This window comes from Pogona vitticeps, chromosome 2 (genome assembly GCF_051106095.1).
Source record: "Pogona vitticeps strain Pit_001003342236 chromosome 2, PviZW2.1, whole genome shotgun sequence".
NCBI lineage: Eukaryota > Metazoa > Chordata > Lepidosauria > Squamata > Agamidae > Pogona > Pogona vitticeps.
In genome coordinates this window covers 171133482-171149103 of record NC_135784.1, presented here as the reverse complement: position 1 = coordinate 171149103, position 15622 = coordinate 171133482, and the positions used below count along the sequence as shown (strand labels likewise).

The 15622-nt window shown below is 43.9% G+C and overlaps 1 protein-coding gene across 3 annotated transcripts in view; it reads left to right on the top strand.

Moving 5' to 3' along the window:
• TNS2 (tensin 2) overlaps nucleotides 1–15622 on the top strand; it is a 158943-nt gene that overhangs the window by 49486 nt on the left and 93835 nt on the right. The window contains exon 1 of one of the 3 annotated variants that reach the window (XM_072991231.2): nucleotides 5975–6817. The exons of the other annotated variants lie outside the window; for them this stretch is intronic. Coding sequence (XP_072847332.2) covers nucleotides 6737–6817 — 81 coding nt within the window. The 5' untranslated portion in view covers nucleotides 5975–6736. Of the gene's footprint in view, nucleotides 1–5974; nucleotides 6818–15622 lie in introns of those variants that run through there. 3 annotated transcript variants of the gene reach the window in all.

The window sequence follows — 15622 nt, the reverse complement described above, 5'->3', positions numbered from 1 at the left end:
TTCAAAACAAAAGCTTTAAAAAAATCATCTACATTTCTACAGTTGTTATATAACCAAAGGGCAAACAGTCACCATTCAGAAAACTCAGGCCCTTTTCAATTTACAACAATAGCTGTTTTCATTGTGTACAACATGTGTGGGCTGCCAAGGTGGATAAGGTACTTCTGAAGAACAATCACGTTTAGAAAGGATTTATTTATAAGAAAAGTTCTATCTTGCTTTTTTTCCCCTCCCATTGAAGAACGCTAAACAGTTAACGGGAAAAAAAAACACATCAGAATAATCCCACTCAATTAAAGTAATCACACACACGCACTCACGCACGCACGCAAGACCAAATTAGATGATTAAAAACACCATAAAATGAATTTAGCTAAACCAGGAGATCATATCATAAACAATGCAGAACTCAAAGGCTGGCTGGATAACTCAGTGGTTTAAGTATCTAGATGTTGGGAGTTATAATATAGAAAACTTCCAGAGAAAATGACTTCTAATACTGTTACAGTAATTTGAGATGCTGAAGATCCTGGTTAATGTCTATCAAGCCATGGAATTCACAGGGTGATTGTGGATCAACCACGCTCTCCCATTTTGACCTACCTCACTGGTAGTTGTTTTAAAGAGGAAGTGAGGAAGAGAAGAGCAATGTACCCAGTTTTGAGTTCTGTGAAATAAATGTGGGATATGCAGTTGTAACTTAGAGCTTTCCCAGATAGAAAAGAGATAGCACAGTAGGTGGTGATCTGTCTTCAAGGAGGAATGTTATTTATCAACATTTGTATCCATGTGGCACTATAAAGGTCTTTGTGAAATCAGTTCTCTAGACTTCTCAGGAAATAAATCCTTACAAAATCCACTTCCTCGCTACAGCTTTGCTCCTGGACTGTATGGGCTTTGTTGCAAAGTTGTTGCTGTTTTTTGGTACATTTTTTAAAAAGCTAATTACACAGCTAATTAAAGCCTTCTCTCTGGGAGCTTCTGAGATGCAGATTCTCTATAGGAAGCAGTGTCGCACTAAGCTCTAACCCAGAACAAATAATGGAATGGAATAATATTATTCTCAGAAAGAAGAGCAAAAAAACACAAAAAGCAGCGGGGGAAGTGTCAAAATTGGCCTGGTATTTGTTTTCCTCAGTGAGAAAAAAACACTGAAATAACTCTTTAATTTTTATCTGTATCTGGACAAGTCTTAACTAATTAAATTATATTCTATATCTCTCCCTTTTTGGATTTCTTTTATGGGGGAAAAATGATTGAATAAATAGGAAAACAAATGGAAGCTTATAAATGGAATAAAACAGTGATGCTGAGGTACTTGTGTTTCAGCAGCAGCAACAAAAATGAAAACAAAACTATTGTGGCAGCTGAAGATAACCAAATTTGTACAAGCTTTTGTAAATCACAGTCTGTTCCTTCAGATCTATGTTTAGCATTGTTCAGACCTCCTATTAAATTTTGTTAGTGGAGCAATTAATAAAACCTTTGTCTGGGAGCAACCCTAGTGTTTGTAACCACAGGTCATGTGTCTCCCCCCACCCCTTTCTTACAGATGGCAACCCTGGCAGAGGTTTGATTTTATGTCCCAATCAGTTTATTAGGCCACCACAACAGATATTGTGCCACCAGCAGATGGGACTTGACTCATTCCTAGTCACTGGATTTTTTAGCTGCTTTTGGGACCATTGTGTGGGTATTTCCTACTTCTAGCTCTCTCTGGCACCAGTCTTTATGGGTGTGGTTTCTCACCTGTTCTTTTGAATGCCACATCACCCCATGGGCACTCTTGGGCTCATTTTTTAGAAGTGTGGGTGTGCATTGCAGTGATACATGTTAATTGAAAGTTTCCTGGGGGATACTGGGGAACTGGCCTTATATGGTCTCTTCTGTCTTCCCCATCACTCACCCAGAGATCTGGAGCTTCTTCAGATGTTATGCATTTCCAAGAGGGAGGGCACTCTTCACCAGGGAAAAGCATGATGTGTTTGCATGTGACATAGCGTGGAAGCACGTAGTCATCTGAATATTGTTGGAAGGCAATTTCTACCATTTTTCAGCACTGCTTATGCCGGCAAGGGATGATGTGAGGTGTAGTCCAGCCCCATCTGAGCCCATCAGTGGTGAATTACTGTTTCTATGGAGGTAGTTGCAACAGTCGGCAACTTCCCAGCATCAGTGCTGGACTGGTGGTGCTGGTCAGCACCTAGTTTTGCAAGTTGCAAAATGGAACTCCCAGCCACTCTGACTGTCCCCCTGTTGCCTCTGGTTCCTCTAAACCAGTGGTCTTCAGTCTTGGGTCCCCAGATGTCCTTGGACTTAAACTCCCAGAAGCCTTTCCCACTAGCTCTGCTAGCCAGGATTCCTGGGAGTTGTAGTCCAAGAGCATATGGGGACCCAAGGTTGAGATCCCCTGCTCTAAACCACTGGTTCTTAACCTTGGGTTACTCAGGAGTTTTGGACTGCAACTCCCAGAAGCCTTCACCACCAACTGTGCTGGCTGGGGTTTCTGGGAGTTGCAGTTCAAAAACATCTGAGTAGCAAAGGTTAAGAACCACTGCTCTAAACTGCTTCCAAATTGTCTGCTTGGCAGATGGATCTGAGCTGCAGAGTTTGAGGGAGTGGATGCATGTAGGCGCCAGAGTTCATATGCAAAGATTATAATGCTTTTAGTGGTCTCTTGTGACTTTTCTTTTACAACTAGAACATTCTGAACATTATGTAAATACAGATCATTTTAATATTGTACTCAATATAGGCCACGGCCTTTCCTTTGCTACATTTCCCCCTCTTTTCTGCAGAGTGACCTGTGGTCCAAGGGAGAGGTTCCCCCCCCCCAATCAGATCCAAAGCTTGCAGTGATATTTTTTAAAGAAACTCCTCTTTTTGTTCAATGCTGTTACCATTATTGTTGCTCTGATCCTGCAAACAATTTACTGCGTTAAATATAACTAGCACAGTATTTTCCCCATAACATGCTATGTTGCTTCTACCAGCAAGCCAGAAAAATACAGAGAAAGACTGGCCAATTCTGGCATTACACTTTGGAATCCTTTGTATGTGTATTATGTGCAGTCAAGTTGGAACTGACTTATAGTGACCCTAATGCAGCTTTCAAGGTAACAGATATTTAAGGAATGGCTTTACCAGTTCCACTCCCCCAGTGAACTTCCATGACTGAGTGGGGATTCGAACCCTGTTCTCCAGAATCCTAGTCCATCACTCCACCACTGCATCACACTGGGAATCACAGTGGTTATTTATCAGAAGTCAAAACCAAACAATACTCTTCTTGTTATTTAAAACTGATAATAGAATGGCATTTTCTTTAAAATACCTTTAATACCTTTAAAAAGTTATGGAAAATATTACTTTCTGCATTTTAAAAGTAACTTTGTAAATACTCATCAGATTGCTTTTACTGTGACACTTAACTGTGTAGGCATCCTTCAATCTCGAAAGACTATGGTAACGTGCTCTGTATGGAGGACTTGGAACAGCGTCTAGCTGTTAGACACTTAACTACATGTTGTATTATTCACTATCCCACGAATAACTCTTGTAGTTAATGGTGCTACTATCCCAAAAGTAATAACTTTAATTACAGTTATTATTAATTAGTCATTTCTACCAGTCATCCTTACCCAGATGGGCTCCTCAACCCATTTGTGGTTTTTCTCATATAATTTCATGAGGGACAGCAACTTGAATCAAGAGACAATTGATTTGTCAAGTGACAAGTTCTGCCCTTGCATGTAGAAATAACTGAATAAATAGTCCCCTGGTCATTTTTAAGTCAAGGTTATTCAAGTGGTTTTCATTGGTTTTGAAATAAAGATGGGATTCACTTCTGACTCTGCCTGCCCAGGACTCACAGTAAGATCTCTAGCACGGATGAATCTGGAAAGATTTCTGTAAGCCATGTCATGCTGGAATTTGGGATGGGACTGTAGACATGGTCTAGAGGGGCGGGGTAAAAATCAAATCAAATCAAATCAAATCAATCAATCAATCAATCAATCAATCAATCAATCAATCAATCAATCAATCAATCAATCAATCAATCAATCAATCAATCAATCAATCAATAAAATGTATCATTCTAATTTTTGTTTTTCATTCCTTGGGCTGGTTGTTTTTCAATGAAACCCCCAGACTTAGAGCTCCTTGATGAGCAATGTGTCTATGCAAGAAGGGTGTGGGTGATACAAAACTGGGAAAGGCACACTAACTTTTAGTTCCTCAGGCACAATTGCTGCAAACTTCTGTAAAGCCAAAAGCCTGCCCTGGGTTATGCAATGCCCGTGCACTGGCACCGTGCCTCCAGGAGGAAAGACTGTGAAGGGCATGCGTGCGGACGAGACTGGTCCCTCCTGTGCTGTGATAACACCACCCAGACCATATTGGTTGTATCTGTTTGGCAGAAGCCCAGTTTCTTCAACCCGGCGCTGGTCTGACTCACTTCAGTACTTCGCCCAATGACTCTTCCACCTCTTCTCCTCTTTTACTACCAGGCCTGCACCAACACACACACACACACATCACACACGCAAAGAAACACACCAGCTTTGGAAAGATGGACATGGCTCACTGTTTCACTGGAAGGCATTCCACTTTATTATGATTTATTTTAGTTTATTTTTAAAGGGAGCACCATCTTCTGCCTAGAAAGAAGAAGGAGTGAATGGCTGGTGTTTCTAGTGGGCCTATCACTGGAGATGGAAGGAATAGAGATCAGACGATGCAGCGGTGGGCAAAATGCAGCCCTCCAGTTGTTGCTGAACTGCAACTCCCATAATTCCTAGCCCACACAGCCAATAGTGTGAGGAGAGTTGGGCCTAGCCCACACAGTGAGGAATGTTGGGATTTGCAGTTCAGGAACATCTGGAGGGCCGCACTTTGCCCAGGTCTGGATTAGAGGATTTCCTTTCTTGGACCTTAACTTCCAAAAATGGAGAGTCCCATAGCTTCTACTCCAAAAGTTGTAATCTTTTAAAAAAAAGTTTCTCATCTCTCTGGAGAAGATATTCCTCTGTAGTAAGTGGAGTCACTATAAGATACCATTTAGTTATAGTGCTACTACCCCACGATTAAATGTTTCACGGCTTGCAGCCATGTCAACATGTGGGTTGGGTCATCATGGACCCACCAGGGCCAAATTTGGCCCACAAGCAGTGTTAGCTCGTTTTGTCAATAGCTTATATATGAATATTATTATTATTATTTATTTAACAAGGGGTGACGAAAAGGAAAAGGGGAATTGAGGTTAAATGGGAAGAGGAGAAACAATAACATACTAACGTCCATTCTATACATACTGCCATATCAACATTCCAAATTGCTCTTTTTGCTATTTTGTGCCTTCCAGATTTAAGTTCTCATTTCAATGTATGCTCTTCATACGCTGCCTGTTGACTCAGTCCATTTGTAGAATAAGTCCCATCTTTCTGTTGCCTTTTGTAAAGGACAGTCCTTCATCACTTCTGAATAGTTTACATATGAATAGAGAGAATAGTTGCTGTGGAATTACTGTACTGTGGGAGTGACTGTGCAAGAACACCTTGCAGTTTATCCTCAGAGTGACCATCCCTCAAAACCAGCTGTTGATCAGGAATCTGCGCCTGACACCTGTATTTGGAGTGGGGGGGGGGTCACATGCATTTGATCCAGAGAGCCAGGGCAATGGTATTAGCTGGAGTGTTGGGCTTTTCAAGATTGGGAAGACAAGGATTCAAATTGCTACTTTTGGGGGGGGCATCTTTCAAATAAATCCCCCTTGCAAATAGAAGACTGGCAGGCCAGAGAGAAAGGTTGAAAACCACTGTGATGTAGTGAGTAGAGGGCTGGGCTTTCGGAGTTCTAGGCCGAAGTCTCCACCAAGTTGTAAAACTCACGGTGTGATCTCTAGCCACTTATTCTCGCTCTGCATGACCTACCTCAGAGGGTTGTTGTTCTGAGGATCAAGTTGAGAGGGGAAATCCACATACTTTGATGTAAGCTAATTTCAAGGATGTACAGTACATGTATCTAAATTCAGCTTTCAGCACAGCCTTCTCCTGATGAACTAGTTTTCTACCTGCATGGAGCTTTTTGTCCACCTGACGATTCAGATCTTTGATCACCTCCCTGAAGACTACAGCTGTAAGGCTTACTTTGCCGTGCCTTTCTGCTGCCTGTGTACCTCTACCTCTCCCCATGGTGGAATCCACTCCACTTGCAGGCTGCTTTGTTTCTACTCCGCATATATATGTATTATTTTGCCAAGCTCTTGTCTCATCCTTGGCTTCCAAGAGGTGTGGATGACGCAGGGACCTAAACGTTGGGGACCAACCTGGCCTCTTCTGTTTCTCTGGCAGGCCTATGGCCTCCAACTCCAGCTGTCCCTCCTTCCTGGTGTATCCTTTTCCATCCCCTCCCAAGCAAAGGGAAAAGAGAGCTATTGTGTACCAGGAAATAGCAGTTCCCTGACTGCTTGCCCTGGTCTGACAGGCCAGCCTGGCTCCAGAGCCTCATTGTTTCCAGTTTCACATCCTCTTGTCTCATGCACTCCCGAGGGTTGCGTTGGTTGACGAGTGCCGGCAAAAAGTGGATCTGCTGCAGCTGCCCCTGATCTCGCGGGTAGGGCAGGCCACCTCCATTATCCTCTTGCAGAGCTGGCTTCAGCGACTCCAGCATGCTCGCTAGCTTGGCCAAGACTTGAAGGCACCGGTGGACTCATGCCGTCTTCACCTCTATAGCCATGAAGCCCCAACATGCGGTGGAAACTCTCCTAAGGGCGCTGGGGAGAAGAGAGAGTTCCCGAGTTCCCGGCAACCACAGGGTAGGTTGGTGTGGTACAAAGACCGAAGGACAGAGGGGTCGGAGGAAAGAGGGAGATGTGGTTTCCTAGCAAGCGGCAGAAAACCCTGTGAATTTCCAGAATGCCTGAATCCATCTGGGGAAGTTGGCTGCACCCTGCAGGAGTTCTTGCCAGCATAAATGTACTCGGGCCAAACTATATGTTAGAATAAACAGGGGTAAATGTGGGAGGGGTGGAGAATGAGGCATACTTAAGGCTGGTTGCTTTTTTATCCTGAAGGAAAAGCAGCTGTGAGAACCCAGTCTGGAATATGTTCCTAATCTAGATTGGGGCCTCACACTAGTTTTCCTCATGCAGATTCCCCTTCTTCCCACCTCTGGGTACTATTTGGCCCTGGAGATGCTGTTTAGTACAAAAGAATTTTTATATTATTATGATTGTTTGCTACAGTCAGCTTAACAAGACTTCTTTTCCAGAGCATTGGGAACTATTATTCTCTGCCACCATCTAAAAATAAAGCTATTTAGCTGTATTTTCCCTTTCCAATATTTTCCCTTGTGTGACAAGGACCTCAGATGTTGTTGGTGTTTTTTCCTGAGGAGGAGCTTGCCTAATAGATTTCTTTTTGTGCTTGAAAGCTTGGGAACCAATTCTGATATTTGCTTTCCATTGAATCTTTTAAAAAATTTAAAAAGTCAATATAAGTGAAAGCTGGTTGGCTAAGTGCCCAGTTAGCTTATTTTGAACATTTCCTGACAAGTATTTTAAGAAACAGTTCTGTTAAGGAGAGACAAGTGAAGTTGGATGTTTTAAAAACCATTTAAAAATGGTTAAGTGCCTGTCAGTCACACATAAATGTCAGCCCAGGTTCGCCGAGGCAGGACAAATGAGAAGGCCAAGCCCTAACATCAGGTAAAGTGAGGTGGACACTTTTAGGTGGCTGATTGGAAGTATTATAGTATGAAAGGCCATTAAATGTTGTGTATCTAAATTTTTTTGTTGCTTTGTGGTTGATTATGTTTAATTTTTTTACTGCCGTGGATGGGGAGGAGTGCTTATGTGATTTTCTGCCTTGTGTCAAAATAACCGAGATGGCTTGATTTAGGGTAGGTCTTGACCTAAGTCGAAAGGGAGCAGTTGCCACTGGTTCTTCTGCTTCAGTGACATAGATCTGAAATTGACTCAGGATAGGTAGTATCTGAAAAGCATAATTTAAGAGCTTGTCCCTGAAAAGGGATTAAATATTCTTGTTACATACAGAGGAGATCAAGAGAGAACAGTGACTTTGTGGGACTTCTCTGTCTCAGAACAGGTTCGGAACATGCCACTAATATATTATATCATTCTGTGTTACACCTTCTGATGCCTTGCAATTACATATTATATCATCCTGGGGCTTGCCTCCACTGAAAAGGATATTACATTTGCCCTAATACTGAAAATATGCTGCAAGTGGATTCACACGCTCAAGGGAACATCAGTTGTTGCACTTTGAGATGGAGGTGTAGCTGAGTTGAAAGCACCATCAGAGTGGAAATGCCGCAGAGAGAAGGTTTGGCATTTTCATCACCATCAACAGTGATTTTCAGTGGCCTCCAGTCATACTGTACATTGCTTTGGGTTGGGAGCTAGTTTGTGGTCTCAGGGGTCTGAAAGGAGTGAAGGCAGAAAGATTTTGCTTGCTGAGTGCAGACAGCAAGGGATTGGAAGAGAAAGGTGTGTGCCGTCTAGCTTGACATGGATGGCCTACACCAGCCTCCATAACACACCAGGTACAGTGAAGGATGCACTCTCATTGCCCCATTCTACTACATTCCCCTTGCCACCTCACTTGGTTGGTACACTTGGAATAGAAGAGCGGCCATCTTATCTTTGCTGCAAATCTTGGGGCAGCCTGCCATGAAGTTGGGTGTTATGAGATCTCTAGCTGTGTTTCTGTGGAAATCAGCCCCAGGAGGAGGCATGGTCTGTAGTAGATTTTGGGTCACTAGGTTTTCACCTAGAGACAGGATTTATCTTCTCTTTTTAAAAATAATCTTGGAACTGCAGAGCTGGAAGAGACCCTATGGATCATGGAGTCCGGCCCCTGTCAAGGAGGCCCAGTGGGAAATCGAACTCGCATCCTCTGGCTGCACAGCCAAAGGCCTAAGCCACTGAATTATCCAGCAGTTAGCTCTGGGGTGCCACAGGGGAGGCATAGATGCGATGCCTCCTTTTTCACTGCACCACTGTCCTCTTCAGTTGCCTGAAAAAGCAACGCCCTCTGTTTTCCGCCATCACCACACAAGAGGGGAGACAGAGTCAGCTGACTAGAGGGACATGCAGCTTTTCCCCACAGAGATCTTTCTTAAACAATCATTCTGCATAGCCCCCACTCATATATGTTTACAATGCTGTCCCACCCTGCTTGGCAGTCCATAGACCAAGATGGGCAACCTACGACCCTCCACCTGCTTTTGAAAGCCCCCTGGCAAGACGTCAGTGCAAATCTTTGGCAAAAGTGGGCCTGTCTCTCCCAGAATAGTCCACTGGGAGTTATGGGGGGGGGCAGAAAGGAGTGTGTCGGAGGGAGGCAGGGAAGAGAAGGGGGTGTCCACCCCCCAACACCCGTTTGGATCATTGCTCTCCCATTGCTGGCTTTGGCCACATCCACTGTTGACATGCCATCTCTGACAAATTCTGCATAAGGAAATTGAGTTCTTAGCAGCAGCAGTAAAAATAAACTTCCTTGCTCCTTTTTTTTAGAGCAGAGGTTGTTAGATTCCAGATGTCGTTAGATTTCAACCCTCATCGTCACTCATTCCTGGGTAGCTTATCTAGGGTTCACGGGAGATCAACAACCGTTCTTGCTGGGGACACAAGGTGTCCACTCCTCAAACAGAGCAACTCTTTGGGCTTCACTTCTGATGCAGATACGGCTTGGTGTTTTGGCTACTGAAGATTTTGAGAGTTTTGTCTGTGATGCTGCTGTTCTGAAGGAACAGGGGATGGACTTGAGGTCCTGCACGGGGGATTTTGGAAGGGGCAGGCGTGGAAAGTGCCAAACGCTTCTACTGGCTTCCCAGTTTTTAAATGGAGCTACATGAACTTTGGGAAAAGGCATGTAAATACCGAGATTGCCAGCTCTGATTTATTTTTGTAAGTGTTTCAGAGTTCGTTACAAACTGTCTTTTTTTCCCCTCTGGGGCCATCCTAGGCCCAGCTAAGCCGAGAGGGCTGAGTAAACAGGACATGAGATAGCAAGTTGAGACTGCTGTTCTGATTTGCCAGGTTATCTGTCCATCTCCTTCTGGGAGCAGCCCCAGCCAGCCAGTTGCCTTTGACACAGCCGTTGTCAGGTGCCTCTCTGAGAGATCTGTGACCAGCCTTCAAAGATGCTTTGCAGAGCAAGAAAAAGCCCTTTGCCACCAGTGGAGGATTACAGAAGCACAGCTTATTTATTTGATTTTTACCCCACCCCTCCAGACAGCGTATACTCGGGGCGGCTAACATAGGTTAAAACACATTAAAACAGTGTATAAATAACATATATAGTGCAATAATTATAATTAATATTATCCAAGATGGCAAAACTCAAAAAAACAGAAGAAAAGGAAAGAAAAGATCACTTAGTTGACTGGGGGGGAAGGCCTGTTTGAATAACCAGGTTTTTAGTTGGCTTTTGAAAACACCCAGTGAGGGTGCCAGCCGAATTTCAGTGGGGAGTGTATTCCACAGCCGAGGGGCAACCGCCGAGAAGGCCCGGTTTCTTGTTTTCTCCTTCCGGGCCTCCCTCGGCGTCAAACCCCTCAGCCGTCCCTGTTGGCTATATTGGGTGATTCGGGTAGATCTGGGCAGGAGGAGGCGATCTGCCAAATATTGAGGTCCCAAACCGTTTAGGGCTTTATATGTGATCATTAACACTTTGAAGTCGATGCGGAAACAAATAGGTAACCAGTGCAGTGCAACCAGAGTGGGGGAGATATGCTGAAATTTTCTCACCCCACTAATAAGCCTGGCCGCTGCATTCTGGACCATCTGAAGTTTCCGCATGAGCCTCAAAGGCAGCCCCACGTAGAGTGCATTACAGTGGTCTAATCTCGAGATTATGAGCGCATGGACTAGAGTAGTGAGGGCCCCCCGATCAAGATATGGCCGCAGCTGGGCAATCCGCCATAGATGAAAATAGGCGGAACGGACCACGGACGCCACCTGGGTTTCAGTAGTGCTGCTGAACTAGGACAGCTGCTGGGGGCAAGATCTTGAAGGAATCAGACATGGAAGTGTTGGTGTCTTGACCCAGACCCTGTATCACAGGGGTGGGCAACATCATAATAACAACAAAGCCACATTTGCAAGCCCACACACCTGGAGGTGCTGCCCCACCTCCCATGACCCACTGCCACTGTAATTCCAGCAGTGGTTCTTCACAGTGCAAGTAAGTGCTAGAGCTAGTTTGTGGCTCTAGCCTGCACCATGGAGACTTGCAGATGCCTTTCCTAGATCATCTCCTTTGGAGAAGAAAGCTAAGGAGAAAAGGCATTTTTCCTGGCAGTGCCACCAGAAGGGACAGACATTTCAGTGCAATACAAGGACTGGTTCACATTGCAGCATTGTCTCTGGTTGTTCTGGGATTGTTCTGGGTCATTCTGGTAATTTTTGTTCTTGCTGTTGTTGTTGCAGATTTGCATAGATCATCTCAGTATTGGCACCCCCTCCATTGGGGAGGTATTTGTTTCTGGATGTACTGGGATCCATTGAGTCCTCCTGGTATTGCTTGTTCATATGCATCCAGAATTGTTCCCTGAGTTCTCGACTCCCAGCGCAGATCACCCTTCCCCTTTGGCTATCTCCCCCTCCCTCCCCCTCCCAACTTCACTTTCTCTTCCTTTCCACCCTTATTCTACCTGGTGCCAACATCCTCAAAATGCTGTCTCATTTTATTTTATTTTATTTTATTTTTCATTTTTAGTTTTCACTACTGTGCTATGATGTCAAATTTATAACATTAAAATAAAGAATAAAAAGCTGAATTCAGAAACAGCTGATATTCTAAGGAAAAAGTCTCCTCAAGATGTTGTCTTGAACATATGGAGGGCACTAAGCTGAGGAGAGTTACCCTATTTTATGATGGAAAGGCAGCATGTAAAACTGGAAGATAACTAATGCTCTGGATCCATTCCAGTCGGGCTTCAGGCCACACCATGGCCCGGAAACAGCATTGTTCACCCTGTTTGATGACCTACTGAGGGAGGCCGACTGGGGCAAAATGTCTCTGCTGATCCTCCTCAATATCTCAGCCGCCTTTGATACCGTCGACCATGGTATTCTCCTGGGGAGGCTCTCCAAGTTGGGAATCGGTGGCCTGGCTCTTGCCTGGCTCCGTTCCTTCTTGGAGGACTGTCCCGAGAGAGTGTAGATTGGAGAGGGTTTCTCAGCCCCATGGAGCCTCAATTGTGGGGTTCCTCAGGACCCGATTATCTCTCCAATGCTGTTTAACATCTACATGAGGCCACTGGGAGGGGTCATTAGGGGATGCGGGGCTTTGTGTCATCAGTATGCTGATGATACTCAGCTCCACATCTCCTTTTTTCCAACAACAGTGGATGCTGTTTCATCCCTTGAGCACTGCCTGGGGGCTGTTCAGCAATGGATGCAGGTGAATGGACTAAGGCTGAATCTGGGCAAGACAGAGGTCTTTCGGGTGGGTGTTCCAGACATCATAGGTCTGGGAAACTCCTTTGGGGGGGTGACTCTTACCACCAAGAGTGAGGTTCGCAGTTTAGGTATACATCTGGACCTGGTGCTCACCATGGAGACTCAGGTGTCGTCACTGGTCCGTTCTGCACATTTGCACCTTTGGTGGATTGCCCACCTGCGTCCCTGTCTTGATGTGGGGGCGCTCACCACTTTGGTCCATGCGCTCGTAGTCTCAAGATTAGACTACTGTAATGCGCTCTACGTGGAGCTGCCTTTGAGACTGACATGGAAACTTCAGATGGTACAAAACGCGTTTGAAAACAGTTTTGAAAAGGTACCAACATTCCATATGAGCCTACCCGGCAGTTAAGATCTAGCCAGGGGGCCCTTTTGAAAGAGCCATCCCTCAAGGAGGTAAGAGAGATGGCTTGTAGACAAAGGGCCTTCTCGGCTGTTGCCCCCAGACTATGGAATGCCCTCCCGACTGAAATTTGTCTGGCGCCGACGTTGATGACATTTCGGCGCCAGGTCAAAACCTTCCTGTTCCAGAAGGCTTTTAATTGAAATAACATTAACTGTGGGTCCTGATGGCAATTTTAATTGTATTGTAATTGTATTTTAATTATATTTTAATCATTTTATCTCTTATTGTATTGAATTTTAATTGTTGTAAGCCACCCAGAGACCTCTGGGTAGAGTGGGCGGCATATAAATTAAACAAACAAACAAACAAACAAACAAACATATTTCCCCCACACTGGCCGCCTTGCACTGGTGGCCCATTCATGTCCATGTTGATTTCAAAGTCCTTACGATTACATATAAAGCCCTAAACTGTTTAGGACCTCGATATCTGGCAGAGCTCCTTCTCCCAGTTCTGCCAGAGTCACTAATTCTAGCCAGGCCGGGCAGCTGAGGGGCCTAATGCTGAGGGAGGTCTAGAAGGAAAGAAAGAACGAGGAACCGGGCCTTCTCGGCAGTGGCCCTTCACCTCTGGAACAACCTGCCAGTGGAGATCCGCCTGGCTCTCTGAATAAACTTAAAACCTGGCTATTTGGGCAGGCTTTCCCTCCTGCCGTATCTTAATTTCTTATACTTTTGCCACCTTGGATCTATAATATATGTTTTTGATTTTATTGTTTTTAAATTTGTAAACCACCCAGAGTAGACCTTTGGTCTAGATGGGCGGGATAGAAATCCAATAAACAAACAGACAAATAAAAGTAAGTTAAACCTGTTCCCTGCATAGTGAGCTTTTAATGCTGTGAGCACATTAATAAAGTTATTGGCCAACTGATGGTTTGAAATTTTCAAGTAGAATAATTGACCCCTTACTTAATTAAATATATCTCTGCATTGCAAGATTGTAGTGATGATGTAATATAAGACCTCGGCAACAATTTGTACCAAGTTTAATATTTCAACCTGGATTTCCTGCCATGCATGTGTTCCCTTGAGAGAATGAGGCCGTCTTGGGAGACCATATGTGCATTTATGTCAGAGCTCAAAAAGTTAATGTTTAAAAAAGAATAATTAATTATGGTTACAGCCCCAGCAACTCAAATGGTTACTTAGAGTGGTTGTTATAGTTTCCAAAAACAACACTTTATATTCCTGTTATTTAAATACTTTTGGTGATTTTTTTAAAAAAAGAAACTGCTACAAGCTACTGGATAGAATACACCAGAGGAAGTGAGGCCAACATGGCCCCTTAACTATATAAGTAACTAACACAATTATAGTTACACTGCGGAAGGAGTGAGATTATCACTTATTATAGTGTACTGTATTACCATCATAATGTAATAGTCTTTAATTAGTTACGGTGTTATTGCAAAAAATAGGAATGAATCACAAGTAACACTATTTGGAACAAGTTACTTCCAAGCACCAGTGCATATTAAAGGTTCTAACTGACATTTTTCGGAGTATGCTTCAAAAGGATAATAAATCAAGAAGATTCCCTGAGAACATGAAATAAGCATTTCTCTTTTACTGAAATCTTGACATTTCAGACTTTCTTTCTTTTTCCCCTGATGGGTTTTGGATACAAACCAGAAGGGAAATCCTTCCTTAAATTTCTTTTTTAAGAGGTCTGGTACAGGAAGGATGGAGCCGTCTCATCCGTGTGCTTCAAGTACCCCAGATTGTGGACTTTATGTTTGTTATTCTTACGAAAGGAAGGAGGGTGTGGGATTATTTGAATCTGGGAGTAGTGTCTTAATCTTGCAATCTCACTTCTCATTTACTAGAACAGTCCTTCTTACTAGAACAGAGATGGACAGAATTTGGAAAAGCCACTTTTGTGCATTAAAACTCCTAGAAATTTCCAGCCAATGTAGCCACAATGGATTAGGGGATTATGGAAATTGTAGTGCAAAAAATATATATAATTTTTCCAAGGTCTGGAATTCAGAAGACTTTTGTAGGGATGTTGTGGGGGCCATATCCCAGTGGTAGCTGAGGCAATATGGATGGGGCCAGTTGACATCTCAGTTATAAAGTATGCTTCCTCATGAGTAAGCACTATTGCAACAGCCTATGGGGCTGTACTACTCAAAATCTTAATCCAACATCTTCTTGGGCAGGAAAACGTTTAATAACTAAAGAGTTTGTGGCCGGTCAACTTGGAAACACTTACCGTACTTCCAAAGAAACAGACGCATGATCAGGATGCCCTCATGAGACCCTATGACATTTATTCCAACCCTATATGCCCACAACCCTAGGGAAGCTTAATTCAGTATGGTTTCCTCATAAATAACTGGCTTTCAACTTCTGAGTAAACATGACAAGAATTGGCTGCTAAGCTTGGCGGCAGCTCTACTTATTACTTCTTGGCATGGATACTTTGGATGGTGTACAATCTTCTCAGTGACGATTTTGCTGGTTCTGGTAGGATGGGTGTTGCAAAGCAGTTGTGTTGAGGTTCCCAGGGAGGTAATTAAAGTGATGGCCTCTCAGATAGACTTCCAACCCTTTCATTTAGACTGGATGTGCAAAACATGGAGTTTTGCTTAAGCAGCAATTCTGATGCACGCAGTTCCCAAGCAAGAGAGAGAGAGAGAGAGATGTAAAAGAAAAGAAAAAGCTGGGGATGGAGGGAGAGAAAAATGTCCAGGTGCCAAGTTCTTCCTTCGTGATCGC